Genomic DNA, 18882 nt, shown 5'->3' with positions numbered 1-18882 from the left:
ACCATCCACTCTTTCTTTGCTCTTTTGACTTTTCTTCTGGGGTTCTCTGTGCAGATGCATGGTGGGTGTGGACTTTTAAGATGGACTCCTAGCTGACCAGGGCTGGTTGGCTGGCCTCTTGGTACCATGCGGTCACAGAAGCGGGGAATCAAAGAACAAACAGTCCTGTGGTGTTTGGAGTCTCCCTTAGTGACACTAAAGCCTCTGTTTGATTTCTCGCATGGTAACAAAACCAGGAGGGGAAGGTGAGTGGCACCTGGAATAGACTCTGGGTGTAAGGCAGGTTTCAGGTCCTGGATAACACGCTGGAAGGGTGCACAGAAGTGAACTAAAGATGCAGGAGGCCGTCCTCTTCCTGCTTCTCCTGGGCGCCCTGTCAGGTAGGAACTCCGTTTTGCCACCTGTCTCGGCCCATTCAGTTTGCTTGATATCATTGTGTGATAAAGTCCCCAAAGAGGAAATTGCCTCTGGGAGGCTTTGTCCAAGTGTGGGCTTCTCAGCATCAGGGAGCCCTGAGAGGCTGGGATGGCGTATCTGGAGAAGAGGGTACCCAAAAAGCCACCGTCTAATCAATGTTCATACAGACTTCACTTTCCCTCTTGTGCTAACTGCCCTGCGTGGTCCTTTCAGGACCTAAAATTGGGAAAAGAATTTTCCTAGTAGGGCTTTTTATGTATGTCAGCCAGTCTTTGTGGAGATTCTGGCCTTACTCTGGAGCCTTCTAGGGGCAAACTGAGGTTGCAAATCACCCTGTGGGAAAACCGAGGTCCTGAGGGGCTAGTGTCTCAGTCTTGAGCAAAGAAAATTTCTGATAGAAGCCAAAGATTCACCTCGTGCTTCTGGCACTCCCTCTTCCTAATTCAAGAGCTTCAAGAATCTTGGATGATTTTTCAGTGTTGTCAGCTTGGATTACTTAAATTGAGCTTTTTAAATTAAATCTTATTTTTGAATAGGTAGTATATGCATTATGTATGGAATTCAATCATGTTAAATTTGCAGATTAATTTAGGGATAATTTACATCTTTGATGAGTTATATAGTAAAAATGCTTAGAGGAGTGTCTGGTACCTAGTAAATGCTTAGTAAATGTTAGTGATTATTATGTATGACGTTGAGTCTTCCTGTCCAAGAACAGGGCTCTAGAAACTTGTTCAAGTCTTCATTTGTTTCCTCAGGAGTATTTTGAGATTTTTTCCTTCATATAGATCTTGCACATTCTGATTGTTTATTTCTAGTTCTTTTTCTCTTTAGCAGTTGTAAATGGAATTTTCTCTTCCCTCTTATCTTTCAATTGATTGTTATATAATGTATGGAAGTTTTTTGATGAATTATCTTATTATTTGTAATGATGTTTCAGTTGATTCTCATGCATTTTCCAGGTTTGAAGATGATAAATATTTGTTCTTTTCCCCGCTTGTTTTTTTAAATTTAAATTTATTTATTTATTTATTTATTTATGGCTGTGTTGGGTCTTCGTTTCTGTGCGAGGGCTTTCTCTAGTTGCGGCAAGCGGGGGCCACTCTTCATCGCGGTGCACGGGCCTCTCACTATCGTGGCCTCTCTTGTTGCGGAGCACAGGCTCCAGACGCGCAGGTTCAGTAGTTGTGGCTCACGGGCCCAGTTGCTCCGCGGCATGTGGGATCTTCCCAGACCAGGGCTTGAACCCGTGTCCCCTGCATTGGCAGGCGGATTCTCAACCACTGCACCACCAGGGAAGCCCAATTCCTCGCTTGTTTTTTTTTAATCTCTTATTTCTTTCTCTTATCCAACTACTGGGCCTGTACCTTCAGATTGTTGTTCAATAATGATGAGTGTATACTCTTGTCTTGTTCTCCATGAAGCATGATGTTAGCTTTTGGTATGAAATAGCTTTGGGTATGTTTTATATGTTAAGGAGATAGCTTTTATTCTTATTTAGGCTATTTGCTTGTAAATCAAAATGGATTTTTAAATCAGATGTTTTTTCAAGATCTATAGAAAGGACCACTTGATTTTCCTCTTTGATCTGTTAATAACATAAATAAATCACGGTTTCCTAATAATATTGAACTGTCTTTAACCTTGGGATTTTAGAGGGCAGGAGCAACTGTGAGTGTGAAGCTGGGCCTTGAGCTTCTCAGACTCTCACTTGAAGTAAACATTGGAGATTTTCCCAGAAATATAGGCTTTTAGGATCATAATCATTTGAGTTAAGAGGTGACTTTTATTCTCATTGGGGGAAGAGTGAGGTTAGGAAGAACCCAGCATCTTATACTGAAACACTATCATTTGGAACCTTCTCATCAGATGCGTGAAAGGAACAGATCACAAAAGTTTGCAAGAAATACTTGAGATTCTTTATAAAAACCACATTCCAATCCCTCCCTCTCCAAAAGACCATGCACTGTACTGCACTTTTGCTTCCACACGTCAAATCCTGTTTTTTGGAAGGTCTGCTGTGATGCAGACTGTTGCTCTCTCACCTTCTTAGGTGAGTCTGAGAACCTGATCCTTACCCTTGATCTCAGAAACATCAGGGTCACAGAGGACTGGGGGAGGGGAACAGCCACACCAGTCCCTGCCTTCAGGGAATTGGAAACATGCATCACCAAAATAATCTCAAACAAAGTAACATTCTCCAGTATCCTTTTTCCTCTCATTTGGTCTAACTCCTATGCATCCTCCAAGGCCCAGTCAGGCCCAGCCTCCTCCATGGAGCCTTCCCAGATTGCCCTAGCTCTTGGTGCACACTCTCCCTGCTGCACCCTGGAGTTCCTTTTGTCTGCACATGGAATGCGTTTTAAGGGTTTAGTACAGAGCCTAACACAGGGTAAGTGCTCAATGAAAGGTAGCAGGAGTTATACTATAATTCATCCGTTATGTGTCTGCCCTGTCTCCTCAAGTGGAACATCAGCCCTGCAATTAGAGGTTTCACGTTTCTTCTTGCTCTGTGGTCCCTGTGTGCCAACACATATAGGGTAGCTAATAAATGTTGTCTTTGTTGATCATTATCCCTTTGGGGACCTGTTTTTTCCCCCACATTTACTGATATCCCCTAAATGCAGAAATTTAGATCATCTGCCTGCTTAATATTGGCACTGAGATTGGCTTCTGTCTTTTTCACCTCCTATTAAGATGAGGGAAAGAAAACATTTTCTCTTTGGGATGCTAAAGTGTCCCGTTCCAGTGACAACTTAGAAAGGAAGGCCCTAAAAGAACATAAACTACACAAGACCCCCAACTGTAGCAGGGGAAAGAGTTGAGATGAAACAATCTCTGGCTCCATCCGTACCAAAGGACCATGTGTCATTCCCGGGAATAGAGGACTTAGCAAAGGCCCCTTGGTGTATTTAAATCCACTGCACACTGAAGCTGTCTCCACTTTGAGAAAGTCTCCAGGGAACTAGCTTTTGTCTGAGTCTCAGGGAAATGAAAAGTACCAGTGTGTTTAATGAAAGAAGGGCTCCTTGGTAGCTGGAAGACCCGCATGAACATGAAAAAGTTACCAGGCCCACTGACCTGAGTTTTGTCCACAGAGCACCAGGTGTGAGGCCATCTTGGTCTCTCTAGGACAATCCCCAAGTCTGCCATCTGGGCCTAGACGCCTGCTAGGTGGTGTCAGGAATCAAAAGAGGCCCCAGGCTCAGTGTATTTTGCTGCTTGAGGAAGCAGGTGCAACCCCTCCTGAATGCTCTTACTAATTTGAAAGGCAGGAAGGTATAGTCCATTTCCAGAAAGTCTTTCTGTGGGTGATTAATCCTTTGTATGGGATCCAAAGAACATTACAAAAAGTTTCTACTTTTTCTCTCGTGTCACTTTCCTATTCAGACAACCTCAGAGAAGCAAAAGGCCACCCCTCCCCTCAGTCCTCCCTCCCTCTTCCTTTTCCATGGCAACCCGGTTGTCTCCCCCTCACCTCCAGCTGAAGCACTCACTTCCTGGAATCTGCCTGCTTTTCCACCTCCAAGGAGCTGGAGGAGGTTTGCGAGAAGCCAGCCCTCCTCAGGCCAGCACCAGAGTGATGTGGCAAGACGAACAACACCCCCTCTCGCTAATGATGACCTAGTGCCATTTACACTGTAGGTGTAAGTGCAGATTTTACAGAATCATTACAAGACTCACCATCCTTCCTTCTGTGTCCTACTAAGGGCTCCCTTCTATTAGCCTTTGCGGGGCATGAATCAGCCCCCCGAAGTGGGTGCGTGAGCATCCCATCCAGGAAGGCATACACTGTGGAAATGAAAGACATAGGATAGGAAGACGTTGCATATAGTGAAACAACAACAGTGTATAATATTTTATAGTATGTTGAGTGTATGCATTTTCTTATACAGTACCTGTGAGAGTGAATTCCAGTAGGGCTGCAATTAGTCTGAGTGGCTTTGGTAAAGTTCCTGCACAGAGCTGACTCCCGATCAAGGCAGGAAGCCTGCTGATTAATAGCACTGCTTTGTAACCACGGGTTCCGGGAGTTTGGGGACACGGTTTGCAGCGGCCTGGCAGCATTGTTATTGATGACGGTGAGACTGATGATTGGCACCTGGCCTCGGTGAGCGCCTCAGAGGGCTCTGCTCTTGGCGCTGGTTATCTAACAGGATGGTACCTACATGAGCATCAAAATAGAAACAGTTCCAGCAGAGACTCTAACTTGGGCTCACTGTTTCCAGGGTATCAGCGACTATGTTGGTGGTTCCTGATCTGAGGACGTGCACTTTGTTCTGGCCCTTAGGGACAAGAGGACAGCAGGAGCTGGCACCGGGCCTCACCCGTCCTCTTGCTACGAGGCCGTGTTCAGCTGGGATGCACATCCTTACTTTAATGTTGTTGCTATACCGTATCCTCTTTCTGTAACCAGCTGTAGATGTGGAAGCATTCTCATTTGGGTCCTGTGCGTCTTCTTGAACAATTGAACAATTAGAAGTGTTTAATGGCTACTGTCAGTGTAGCAACACAGCCCTGAGAGATAGAGTTGACAGAGGGCCCAACAGAAGTTAAGGGATCAGCCCAAGGTCACACAGTCAAGTAGCAGCAAGGCACAAATCAGCTCTGATTCCAAATCCCTTTCTCTTTTCACAACACTCCTCTGACTTCTTTCACTACCATTTGGATTGGTTAATAGAGAGATTGAAGAGGTATTTATCACCTCAGGTGAGACCTGCCCTGTGTACCGAAAGCAGAGCGGTAAGTAAGAGCTGCTGCATCCCCGGAGGGAGAAGATGGCATTGCCCCACACTTCCTGGACCACGTCAACAACTTTGGTGTCAGAGACCCAGGTGGTCAGCTTCCTCCCCTGGAACCGAGGCTGCGGAGGCCTTCATTATCCCCACACGTGCTCCAGGGAGGGGCTCTCCTTGGTTCCTTTCTGGCAAGGCAGTGGTTTTGCTCATTTGGAAACGAGCGAGCCCATCATCCAGCCAGCTCTCAACCACAAGCTAGATGTTTCAGTGGGCTCAGTGACTGATAATAAACCTTTTTTTGTGCTTTTTCTTTTTCAAAGTGTACCCATCAAGCAATTATAATTTGCTCCTTAATTAAGATGCATGTGTAAGTCAAATTCCATTAAAGCCTCTTTCTTGCTCTCAAGCACTCAGACCACCAGAGAAAGTTTGGAACACCCGTCTCGAAAGGAAAGTGAATGATGTCTTAGGGAGAGTGGGCCCCTGGCTCCCAACCTTCCCTCTGCCACTGATTAGGTGGGTGCCTTTGGACACATTTCTTAAAAAAAAAAAGGAAAAAAAAGTTTAACGTCTTTACTGGAGTATAACTGCTTTACAATGGTGTTAGTTTCTGCTTTAAAACAAAGTGAGTTAGCTATACGTATACTTATATCCCCATATCTCCTCCCTCTTGCGTCTCCCTCCCACCGTCCCTATCCCACCCCTCTAGGTGGTCACAAAGCACCGAGCTGATCTCCCTGTGCTATGCGGCTGCTTCCCACTAGCTACCTATTTTACATTTGGTAGTGTATATATGCCCATGCCACTCTCTCACTTTGTCCCAGCTTATCCTTCCCCCTCCCCATGTCCTCAAGTCCATTCTCTACATCTGCATCTTTATTCCTGTCTTGCCCCTAGGTTTTTCAGAACCTTTTTTTTTCTTTTTTTTAGATTCCATATATATGTGTTAGCATACGGTATTTATTTTTCTCTTTCTGACTTACTTCACTTTGTATGACAGACTCTAGGTCCATCCATCTCACTACAAATAACTCAATTTCGTTTCCTTTTATGGCTGAGTAATAGTCCATTGTATATATGTGCCACATCTTCTTTATCCATTCATCTGTCGATGGACACTTAGGTTGCTTCTATGTCCTGGCTATTGTAAATAGAGCTGCAATGCACATTGTGGTACATGACTTTTTTTGAATTATGGTTTTCTCAGGGTATATGCCTAGTAGTGGGAATGCTGGGTCATATGGTAGTTTTATTTTTAGTTTTTTAAGGAACCTCCATACTGTTCTCCGTAGTGGCTGTATCAACTTACATTCCCACCAACAGGGCAAGAGGGTTCCCTTTTCACCACACCCTCTCCAGCATTTATTGTTCGTAGATTTTTTGATGATGGCCATTCTGACCAGTGTGAGATGATACCTCATTCCAGTTTTGATTTGCATTTCTCTAATGATTAGTGATGTTGAGCATCCTTTCATGTGTTTGTGGCAATCTGTATATCTTCTTTGGAGAAATGTCTATTTAGGTCTTCTGCCCATTTTTGGATTGGGTTGTTTGTTTTTTTTGATATTGAGCTGCCTGAGCTGCTTGTATATTTTGGAGATTAATCCTTTGTCAGTTGCTTTGTTTACAAATATTTTATCCCATTCTGAGGGTTGTCTTTTCATCTATGGTTTCCTTTGCTGTGCAAAAGCTTTTACGCTTCATTAGGTCCCATTCGTTTATTTTTGTTTTTATTTCCATTTCTCTAGGAGGTGGGTCAAAAAGCATCTTGCTGTGATTTATGTCATAGAGTGTTCTGCCTATGTTTTCCTCTAAGAGTTTGATAGTGTCTGGCCTTACCTTTAGGTCTTTAATCCATTCTGAGTTTATTTTTGTGTATGGTGTTACGGAGTGTTCTAATTTCATTCTTTTACATGTAGCTGTCCAGTTTTCCCAGCACCACTTATTGAAGAGGCTGTCTTTTCTCTAGTGTATATTCTTGCCTCCTTTATCAAAAATAAGGTGACCATATGTGCATGGGTTTATCTCTGGGCTTTCTATCCTGTTCCATGGATCTATATTTCTGTTTTTGTGCCAGTACCATACTGTCTTGATTATTGTAGCTTTGTAGTATAGTCTGAAGTCCAGGAGACTGCTTCCTCCAGCTCTGTTTTTCTTTCTCAAGATTGCTTTGGCTATTCGGGGTCTTTTGTGTTTCCACACAAATTGTGAAATTTTTTGCTCTAGTTCTGTGAAAAATGCCATTGGTAGTTTGATAGGGATTGCATTGAATCTGTAGATTGCTTTGGGTAGTATAGTCATTTTCACAATGTTGATTCTTCTAATCCAAGAACATGGTGTATCTCTCCATCTGTTGGTATCATCTTTAATTTCTTTCATCAGTGTCTTATAGTTTTCTGCATACAGGTCTTTTGTCTCCTTAGGTAGGTTTATCCCTAGGTATTTTATTCTTTTTGTTGCAATGGTAAATGGGAGTGTTTCCATAATTTCTCTTTCAGATTTTTTCATCGTTAGTGTACAGGAATGAAAGAGATTTCTGTGCATTAATTTTGTATCTTGCTACTTTACCAAATTCATTGATCAGCTCTAGTAGTTTTCTGGTAGCATCTTTAGGATTCTCTATGTATAGTATCATGTCATCCGCAAACAGTGACACTTTTACTTCTTCTTTTCTGATTTGGATTCCTTTTATTTCTTTTTCTTCTCTGATTGCTGTGGCTAAAACTTTCAAAACTATGTTGAATAATAGTGGTGAGAGTGGGCAACCTTGTCTTGTTCCTGATCTTAGCGGAAATGGTTTCAGTTTTTCACCATTGAGAATGATGTTGGCTGTGGTTTGTCATATATGGCCTTTATTATGTTGAGGTAAGTTCCCTCTATGTCTACTTTCTGGAGGGTTTTTATCATAAATGGGTGTTGAATTTTGTCAAAAGCTTTTTCTGCATCTATTGAGATAATCATATGGTTTTTCTACTTCAATTTGTTAATATGGTATATCGCATTGATTTATTTGAGGATATTGAAGAATCCTTGCATTCCTGGGATAAACCCCATTTGATCATGGTGTATGATCCTTTTAGTGTGCTGTTGGATTCTGTTTGCTAGTATTTTGTTGAGGATTTTTGCATCTATGTTCATCAGTGATATTGGCCTGTAGTTTTCTTTTTTTGTAATATCTTTTTCTGGTTTTGGTATCAGGGTGATGGTGGCTCAGAGAATGAGCTTGGGAGTGTTCCTCCCTCTGCTATAATTTGTAAGAGTTTGAGAAGGATAGGTGTTAGCTCTTCTCTAAATGTTTGCTAGAATTCGCCTGTGAAGCCATCTGGTCCTGGGCTTTTGTTTGTTGGAAGATTTTTAATCACAGTTTCAATTTCAGTGCTTGTGATTGCTCTGTTTACATTTTCTGTTTCTTCCTGGTTCAGTCTTGGAAGGTTGTACCTTTCTAAGAATTTGTCCATTTCTTCCAGGTTGTCCATTTTTTTGGCATAGAGTTGCTTGTAGTCTCTCAGGATGCTTTGTATTTCTGTGGTGTCTGTTGTAACTTCTCCTTTTTCATTTCTAATTTTATTGATTTGAATCCTCTCCCTCTTTTTCTTGATGAGTCTGGCTAATGGTTTATCATTTTGCTTATCTTCTCAAAGAACCAGCTTTTGAGTTTTATTGATCTTTGCTATTGTTTCCTTCATTTATTTTTCATTTATTTCTGATCTGATCTTTATGATTTCTTTCCTTCTGCTAACTTTGGGGTTTTTTTGTTCTTCTTTCTCTAATTGCTTTAGGTGTAAGGTTAGGTTGTTTATTTGAGATGTTTCTTGTTTCTTGAGGTAGGATTGCATTGCTATAAACTTCCCTCTTAGAACTGCTTTTGCTGCATCCCATAGGTTTTGGATTGCCATGTTTTCATTGTCATTTGTTTCTAGGTATTTTTTGATTTCCTCTTTGATTTCTTCAGTGATCTCTTGGTTATTTAGTAGTGTATTATTTAGCCTCCACGTGTCTGTATTTTTTACAGATTTTTTCCTGTAAGTGATATCTAGTCTCATAGCATTGTGGTTGGAAAAGATACTTGACATGATTTCAATTTTCTTAAATTTACCAAGGCTTGATTTGTGACCCAAGATATGATCTATCCTGAATAATGTTCCATGAGCACTGGAGAAGAAAATGTATTATGTTGTTTTTGGATGGAGTGTCCTATAAATATCAATTAAGTCCATCTTGTTTAATGTATCATTTAAAGCTTGTGTTTCCTTCTTTATTTTCATTTTGGATGATCTGTCCATTGGTGAAAGTGGGGTGTTAAAGTCCCCTACTATGATTGTTACTGTCGACTTACCCTTTTATGGCTGTTAGCATTTGCCTTATGTATTGAGGTGCTCCTATGTTGGGTGCATGAATATTTACAATTGTTATATCTTCTTCTTGGATTGATCCCTTGATCACTATGTAGTGTCCTTCTTTGTCTCTTGTAATAGTCTTTATTTTAAAATGTATTTTGTCTGATATGAGAATTGCTACTCCAGCTTTCTTTTGATTTCCATTTGCATGGAATATCTTATTCCATCCCCTCACTTTCAGTCTGTATGTGTCCCTAGGTCTGCAGTGGGTCTCTTGTAGACAGCATATATACGGGTGTTGTTTTTGTATCCATTCAGCCAGTCTATGTCTTTTGGTTGGAGCATTTAATCCATTTACATTTAAGGTAGTTATCGATATGTATGTTCCTATTACCATTTTCCTAATTGTTTTGGGTTTGTTATTGTAGGCCTTTTCCTTCTCTTGTGTTTCCTGCCTAGAGAAGTTCCTTTAGCATTTGTTGTAGAGCTGGTTTGGTGGTGCTGAATTCTCTTAGCTTTTGATTGTCTGCAAAGGTTTTATTTCTCCATCAAATCTGAAGGAGATCCTTGCTGGGTAGAGTAATCTTGGTTGTAGGTTTTTCCCTTTCATCACTTTAAATATGTCCTGCCACTCCCTTCTGGTTTGCAGAGTTTCTGCTGAAAGATCAGCTGTTAACCTTATGGAGATTCCCTTGTATGTTATTTGTTGCTTTTCCTTTGCTGCTTTTAATATTTTTTCTTTGTATTTAATTTTTGATAGTTTGATTAATATGTGTCTTGGCGTGTTTCTCCTTGGATTTATCGTGTATGAGACTCCCTGCAATTCCTGGACTTGGGTGGCTATTTCCTTTCCCAAATTAGGGAAGTTTTCAACTATAATCTCTTCAAATATTTTCTCAGTCCCTTTTTTTTTTTTCTCTTCTTCTTCTGGGACCCCTATAATTCAAATGTTGGTGCATTTAGTGTTGTCCCAGAGGTCTCTGAGACTGTCCTCAATGCTTTTCATTCTTTTTTCTTTATTCTGCTCTGCGGTAGTTATTGTCACTATTTTATCTTCCAGGTCACTTATCCGTTCTTCTGCCTCAGTTATTCTGCTATTGATTCCTTCTAGAGAATTTTTAATTTCATTTATTGTGTTGTCCATCATTGTTTGTTTGCTCTTTAGTTCTTCTAGGTCCTTGTTAAACGTTTCTTGTATTTTCTCCATTCTATTTCCAAGACTTTGGATTATCTTTACTCTCATTACTCTGAATTCTTTTTCAGGTAGACTGCCTATTTCCTCTTCATTTGTTTGGTCTGGTGGGTTTTTACCTTGCTCCTTCATCTGCTGTGTATTTCTCTGTCTTCTCATTTTGCTTAACTTAATGTGTTTGGGGTCTCCTTTTTGCAGGCTGCAGGTTTGTAGTTCCCGTTGTTTTTGGTGTCTGCCCCCAGTGGCTAAGGTTGGTTCAGTGGGTTGTGTAGGCTTCCTGGTGGAGGGGACTGGTGCCTGTGTTCTGGTGGATGAGGCTGGATCTTGTCTCTCTGGTGACATCCCTTAAACTTATCTTAGAATGAATGAATTGAATATTTGGTGAATTTTATATCTTATTAATTGCTCTATCTTTAGGGTGTGGACCCTAGCCACTAATTATTATTATTACTATTGCTTTAATACTGCTACTACTGCTTTTAATAGCAAGGAAGCTGGAGAAAGTGGGTGTTGGACTAAGAGTTGGGAGATCCAAGCTTGGCCACCTTTCTTATCAGTGTCCCTGGAGTGTCTGCCTCAAAGTTTTTAGGGTTCAGTTACATGACCCTGGCATATATAACTTTTTCCTGGGAAGAGAGGCCTCCAGATGAAGAGCAGAACAGCTCCGGCAAGAATGTCAGCAGAAAGGGCATGTTCAATGACACAGCCTGGTTTTATCCATACATGGAATAGGTAGTTCTCAACACAGAGTGCTTAAGGGCCACTGGATAGATACACTTCTCCCTCCGAAATATTTCCCTCACTGCTATGTGAAACAGGACTACTCAGGGAAGAGCACAACAAGCTCTGTAAGTGTAAGGAGGCAGCATGGAGCCATGCAAAGGAGTCCTGTCCTTGGAGTCAAAGACTTGGATTGGAAGGTTGGTTCTTCCATAGAATTAGCCTCTCAAACCTAGGGCTTATCCAAGTTATAATTAATGCAACAAGATCAATGGCTACACTCCCCATGAAGCAAACTAGGAGCTTCGGCTGGAGATATTTGGGGAGCACGGCCTCTCCAGTTTGCCACAGGACACGCAGCAAGGTTGGTGGCTGTGGTAATCTATCTGTTCAAGGTGAGGCTGTGGGGAGCCCTGAGTAGGGCTTAGCAAGCCTCTCATAGCCGAGCCCATATCAAGCTAATACTCCAGCACCATGCCTTATGCTGTTCCCCCAAATGGCCTCTTACAGATCACATCACCCAAATCTAACATCTTGGTCATGGGTCCAATCTCTTACCGGCTCCCAGCACTATCTTGCTGTGCTGTTACCAGGTCATAGAATAACCACGATGCATCCCACATGCAGGGTCACCTGATGAGCATGGAGCAACAGACTGTCCGTAGTGGGGGACATGCAGTCTGTTATCTACAGACCCAGATGCATGAGCCAGAGCCCCCCATGGCCACTTACTGGGTGTGTAGTCTCAGGTGTGTGAAATGGTGGCAGCAATACCTACAACTGGGGACCACCTAGCATGATGCCCAGTGAGTAGGTGCCCAGTGAAGGCGAGTGGTTACTAGTTTCAGTCTGTTCCTTTGGGCTGGGCACTACCTTACCCCAGGGTATTCTTGAGAAAAATGTAGTGAGTTACATCTTTGCTTAAACGTGCTCAGAGGCCTCCTTCCTCGTTGGCAAGAGGGGCACGAATCACTGGGGTGAGTGGGAGGGGGCAAGATCAGGTCAGGGGTGGGGTCCTTGGACACAAATTGCCAACCTTTCATTTTGCTCATGACCATCTTGCCCTGCTGAGCTGGGAGGGAACACTCTTGTGAACAGCTTGGGGGAGTGGGGTGGAGATTCCAGTGGTGGGAAAAGAGGGCTTGAGGGAATTATACCCACAAAACCCAACCCGCCACAGCAGCTGATTATTTTTCTCATTTTGAAAAACTATTTTGGGGAACTTTTTGCCTCTAAATACTCCAGGCATACTACTTTGCTGCTGGTTTTTTAATCACAAGAATGCTCTAATATTAAAGTCAATTTTAATAGATTAAAAAAATCCATTTGTATTCACATCACCCTAAACCTCGGCTGTTTTGATATTTCTGAGTCCTTGCACAGTCCTTCTCCATAAAACCGGGTAATGCCGCCAGCAAAAAATAACTTATGCATAATGCATTTTAGTCTCTAAACGAAATCAGATGATTTTAGATTTAGGAAAGCTTGTATCGGTGAATGTGTTTATATTTCATTTCCTCCTGCATTTCTACCTACCTCTCTGCATGCCCTCCCCCAAATTTGAAATAAAAACATTCTCTTATAAAAGCCAACATTTTCCCATGGCTTGTTGGTTTCTAGAAATTTTGCACCTTTCAGATCTTTCTAGTGTCCCACCCCCCCCCCCCACCTCCTCCCATTCCAGGAATTTTTGTCCCCAGTGGCTAAAGGTGGCCAAGGCGGGAAGCTGGCTGAGAAGCAAGACCTCAGTGTAAATTTTGGCTTCGTTACTTATTATTCACCACGTGTCCTTCAGCTTGGTTTCCTCATCTGTAAAATGATGACACTAATATTTATCTGAGAGGATTATTCTGAGGAGTAAATGAGAGAAAGTATTTTACATGATGCATTTATTTGGACCATTGGATAAGTGGGAACTGTATTAATTTCCTAGGGCTGCCGTAACAAATTACCATAAACTGAACAGCTTAAAGCAGCAGAAATTTATTCTCTCACAGTTAAGGAGCCCAGAAGTCTGAAATCAAGGTGTTAACAGGATTGGCTCCTTCCAGAGACTCTGACAGAGAATCTGCTCCAGGCCTACCTCCTGGTTTCTGGGGGTTGCTTGCCATGCCTTGGCTTGTAGCTACATCACTTCAGTTTGTGCCTCTTTCCTAACATGGGCTTCTTCCTTCTGTGTGTGTCTCTGTGTCCTATCCTGTTCTTATAAGGACACCACTCACTACATTTGGGGCCCACTCTAATCCAGCACGACCTCCTCTTAACTAACTACATTTACAAAGACTCTATTTGCAGATAAGGTACATTCTGAGGTTCTGGGGGGCCATGAATTTGGGGGCGGGGCACTATTCAACCCCTACAGGAACCATCATTATGGAAGCATAAAGAATATGATCCACTGCTCTCCTCCGTGCCGGCAAAATCCTGCAGAGCGTCAAGGAGACCTTAGACTGTCCTGAGGCTTTCCTGGAAGAAACACATTTTCTCTGACATCATAACATTCCCTGTTTGTAATGCAGCCCAAGGTAATTCACGGGCCTGCCGTGAGTCTCTCACTACCTTCTCTGTGAAATGGGAGTCACTCTATCGAGCATGATGTACTGATCGACCCTCTCCATGACGCCCACAGCATCCAGTAATAACAAGTCATTGTCCGTGAGATTCCTTAGGGATGTGGGGAGAGCTGGCATGATTTTGGAGTTCTCCAGTCATGCACACTCCATTCTCCATGGCCTCTGAATCAAACACTGACACCGAGAAGGAAAATGAATTCTTAGAGACTCCCTGGCCCTTGTAAGACAGAGGATGCCATGGCCAGACTGGGTCCTCCAAGGGGTGTCTGTCTTCTAAGGCATCACATTTCCCTCTCTCTGGCTCTTCACAAAGGCTGGGAGGAACCAGAAAGGAAGCAGAGAGACAAAAGAAAGACAGCAGCGTTATTTCCAGAATGACAGAAGCAGATTTCATGGTTGCTTGGTGGTGGTTGTTTTCTTGGCTTTGAGATGATCTCGCATTCCCGTTTCCAGCTCTTGGCAAGAGTCTTCATTCTTGGGGAGTGACCAGGTTCCAGTGTTGCCCTGAGCTACGAGTTGAAGCCACAGACCAAGCTGCTAAGTCCTTGTTTCCAGCACAAGGCTTTGTGCTCATGTCATTTTGCATCCTTTTTAAATCCGCAGTGGGACATGCACTACACCTAATCCACTTACCTGCTACAAGCAACGTGGCAGAGAATTCTCCACCTGAGACTTCAGTGCACAAGTTTTCTGTGAAATTATCAGCATCACTGTCACCTGTGATCCCAGGGTTCCCCCTAATCAACTCAAGTCCCCTCACTGAGGCCTTCAGGGTGAACTGGCTGTCAGACACTGACTTTGAGGTAAGCACCATCTTACTCCCAATAGGAGCTGCTCACAAAGAGGGGTCCTGAAGATGGGGTGGATGGGATTCTGGATCAGTGATCATTTCCTCCTCTTTCCCTGGTTTAATCTCCCCTCTTGTAAGATCCGGGCATTCTGTTTGGGGCATTCTACAGCCCTCCGTGCTAGATGCCCCTATAGCTTTGGACTTTTTCTCCATTTAATTCAGTCCAAATGAACAATATGTTCAATATGTTACAAATAAAAGGTTTGTTTCTTATGGCCAACCACCCTCACACGATAACAGGTGTTAGAGGTGCTGACAGTAACTGAATTCTTTGGGTGAGACAGTTTGTGTGATGATCTCCTTAAAAACGAGGCCCTGATGAATTTGTACCTGGTGATTCTTCTTTTCTATGATTCTGTAATTTTTCAGAAGGAAATTTATGAGGAGACATTTCATATGGAAGAACGCACCCTTAATAAAAATATAAGTCTGGATGTCCAGCCATACTATGTGAATGTTTCCTCTTGGACAATTCAGACCCAATCATTCACATTCAAGAGCCACGCCACTGCTGCTGTTTTCTAGTTTGTCATTTGGGTCTTTTCCAAAGTTTTCACTTCTCCTTAGGCGGGACAAACCTGCTGATTGCATGTCTACTGGTAACCTCAAAGGCCTTCTAAGGATGTCTTTAGGGTCTAGGTGTCTGGACCCACTTGTACTGCATTATCCCCCAGGCCTACCTCATTCCTCAATGGGCATAGGGACCTCCTACAGTTATCATCAGCTTTGCCCCTGCTCCCACCTGCCATTGCTCTGGGTTTCTGGTGGGACCCAGTGGGCCTGCTTGGTCTAGGCTCGGTTGCCTCTCTGAGATACATAAGATGTTCTTAAACCCAGCTGATGATTAGAGCCACTAGGGGAGCTTTCAAAAAGTGTGCATATCTGGGCCCCGGAGCAGACCTGTGGAGCCCAGGACTTGAAGGCAAGAGCCCAGCATCTGGTATTCTCTGCACCTCAGGGGTGGGCCCTCTGGTATGCAAGGAGCACACATTCAGGAAGACTTCACCTCACCATCCAGTGTACATTCCCAGGGCCCACATACTGCTTCTGTGACTTCCCTGCCTACCTACCTGCTCCCTTGACATCTGGTTCATCTTTAACAGCTGCTGCTTATCTGTGCCTCTAAGCCTTGCCAGTTGCTTACACTTATAGAGCACGTAGTATACACCGGACACTGTGGAAAGTGCTTGACATGTGTTTACTCTTGTAATATTCACAACAAGCCAATGATTTTATTTGTATGATTACCCCCTTTGTAAAGATGGGGGAAATGATGCAAAATTTAACAGAGAGGTGAGATAACTTGCCCTGGGCTGTACAGCTACTGCTGTGCTGAAACTGGAAGGCAGGTAGTTTGGCTTTAGAGCTCTCACTATTTTTTTAAACAGCTCTATTGAGAAATAATATGAATAGCATATAATTCACCTGTCTAAAGTACACAAGTCAGTGGTTTTTACTCTATTCACATACCATCACCACGACCTAATTGTAGAATGTTTTCATCACCCCAAAACAAAACCCCAAGTCCATTAGCAGTCGCTCCCCTGTCTCCTATCCCCCCAGGCCCTGGGAACCACTAAACTACTTTCTGTCTTAATGGATTTGCCTATTCTGGACCCCTTCATATGAATGGAATCATATTGTATTTGGTTTTTAATGACTGGCTTTTTTTCACTTAAGCATAAAATTTCAAAGGTCGCACACGTTGTAGCATGGATCAGTACTTCAGTCCTTTTAATGGCTGAATAATATTCCACTGAATGGATATCCCACGTTTTGTCTATTTGTCCATCAGTTGACAGACATTTGGGTTATTTCCACTTGAGAGCCCTCATTCTCAGCCTCTTATAGTCTATAACCTTTAATGATGAGGATGCCCAGGCTATTTCAGATTTGCAGATGTTCTAAAGCACATTCAGTGACTTCCCCGGTGGTCCAGTGGTTAAGAAGCCACCTTCCAATGCAGGGGACTTGGGTTCGATTCCTGGTCGGGGAACTAATATCCCACATGCCACAGGGCAACTAAGCCCGCACGTCGCAACTACTGAGCCTGTGCGCTCTAGAGCCTGTGCCACAACTAGAGAGCCCACGTGCTGCAGCTACTGAGCCTGCACGCTCTAGAGCCTGCACACCACAACTAGAGAGAAGCCCATGCGCTGCAACGAAGAGCCCACGCGCCACAGTGAAAGATCCCACATGCCGCAACTAAGACCTGACGCAGCCGAATAAATAAATACATACGTACATACGTACATACATAAATAAATAAACATTAATTTTAAAAATGAGGGCTGTTTAAAAAGAAAAAAAGCACATTCACATCCTGGTCTCTTAATTGTTACTACTAACACTGATATTATCACCATTAAAATTGCAGATCCCTATTCTAGAAATAACATCACAAAGAGACAGCAAGGTTAACTATTTGTCTGAGATCACAGAGCCAGAAAGGATGAAATAAGAACTTGACTCAGGTCTTCCCATTCCCAGTGTCAGGCTCTGTCCCCTACACTGCCCTGCACATCTACTCCTGCTTGCATGAGCCCCCAAATCCTCTGCTGTCATACCTGCCCTTCCCACATTCCATGTGATTCAAACAGGGCTGTCAGTCAAGGAGGAATTCCATCCTGTTCCTGACCTCTAGAAATGGAGAATTTCTGAGCCTGTCCACTGATCTAGGTCACGTGTTCAGTGTATAGCCCCAGTCATGGTGCCCTCCTGGCACCACAGCTGCCCAGGACCCCGTGTCGGTACTAGGATGGGCCACAGGTTCACATGTCCTGAAGCTGTTCTTAAGAATTTGTTGCTGCTCTCCAGAAACTACCCAGTATTATCAACCATCCCCTGCAAGAAGCTGCTATTCTCCGACCCAAACTGCTCACAAGGGCTGTTCCTACAGAACACAACAATGCCATCTCTGTGGCAGAACCTGGCTCCTCCTTGACGCTCTGCAGGATGACCTAGCCATAAGGTTCTGGGGTCTCCGGCCCAGAGGTCTGGTCACTGTTGGCCTTGGGACTCAGTCATGCGGGGTTTTCTGAGGGCGACCTCCAATCATGCCAGAGGCAGGTTGCCCTACTTTTGGACAGAGCTGCTGAGACTTCAGGGGTGGGGGGTTAGGAGGGTTAATAGTGCTGATGGTGATGATGATGACGACCACTCGCATTTATGGAGCATTTACCACATGCCAGGAATTCCCCTAAACATTTTGTGAATGCATCCATTTAATCCTCACAACAATGCTATGAAGTGGTGCGCTATGATTACTTGCATGTTAAAGGTGGGGAAACTGAGGCATAGGGAGGTTGAGCAACTTGCCCAAGTTCACACGGCTAATTGGTGGCAGACTTGTGATCTGAGGTCAGGCAGGCTGGCCCCAAGAACACTTGCTCATCGCCCCCAAGCCGCGCTGCCTCACTGTTGCCTCCCAAGAGGGATGTCCGAGCCTCACCCAGCAGCGCATGTGGCTCACCTCTGGAGTCCCCTCCTGGAGCAGCACCAAGACGGAAGGCTCCAAGGAGTCAGGGAGGCGGGACTAATGGACATCCACGAGAGCTGTAAGGGCAGCCGCTCTCTGAGGTTGCGTGCCAGCCATGCCTGCCCCCCTGCCATTGGCCCATCTCTGAGCTTGACACCCCTCTGTCCTCATCTGCTGTCGTGAGCACTGTGGACCTTGTAAATTTGCTCAGGCTTGTCCAGAACAACCTCAAACTTAACACACCTAAAACTAAACTTATCGTCTCTTACCAAAACTCTGCAGCCAGATTGCCCACCATCAGAGAGACTCCACCACTCCCAGCTGTGACCTTCGGAGTTCCTTCTCCTCCCTGCCCTGGTCTCCTGATGCGTGAAAGGGGGAAGTTTTTCCAACCTATGGTTACTGCGATGATTAAATAAAATACTCCACAGAATGGCTTGGCAAGAGCCTTGCACATGAACATTTAATTAATGCTGGTAAAGACAACAGCAAAAGCAACTTTTCCATGTGTTGGCAGTAACCTAATTCCTTTGGTTCCAAGATATAACATTTTAGACCTTTTTTTGACTGTTCTAT

The 18882-nt window shown here is 43.6% G+C and overlaps 1 protein-coding gene across 1 annotated transcript in view; it reads left to right on the top strand.

Moving 5' to 3' along the window:
- The first annotated feature begins 334 nt into the window (after positions 1-334).
- CDHR3 (cadherin related family member 3) overlaps positions 335-18882 on the top strand; it is a 71687-nt gene continuing 53139 nt past the window's right edge. Inside the window, 2 exon segments of the mRNA XM_068549799.1 lie at positions 335-380; positions 14582-14781. Of these exon segments, the coding sequence (XP_068405900.1) occupies positions 335-380; positions 14582-14781 (246 nt within the window).

The sequence above is a fragment of the Eschrichtius robustus genome, chromosome 8 (genome assembly GCF_028021215.1).
Source record: "Eschrichtius robustus isolate mEscRob2 chromosome 8, mEscRob2.pri, whole genome shotgun sequence".
NCBI lineage: Eukaryota > Metazoa > Chordata > Mammalia > Artiodactyla > Eschrichtiidae > Eschrichtius > Eschrichtius robustus.
This window is presented reverse-complemented; position numbering and strand designations above follow the sequence as displayed.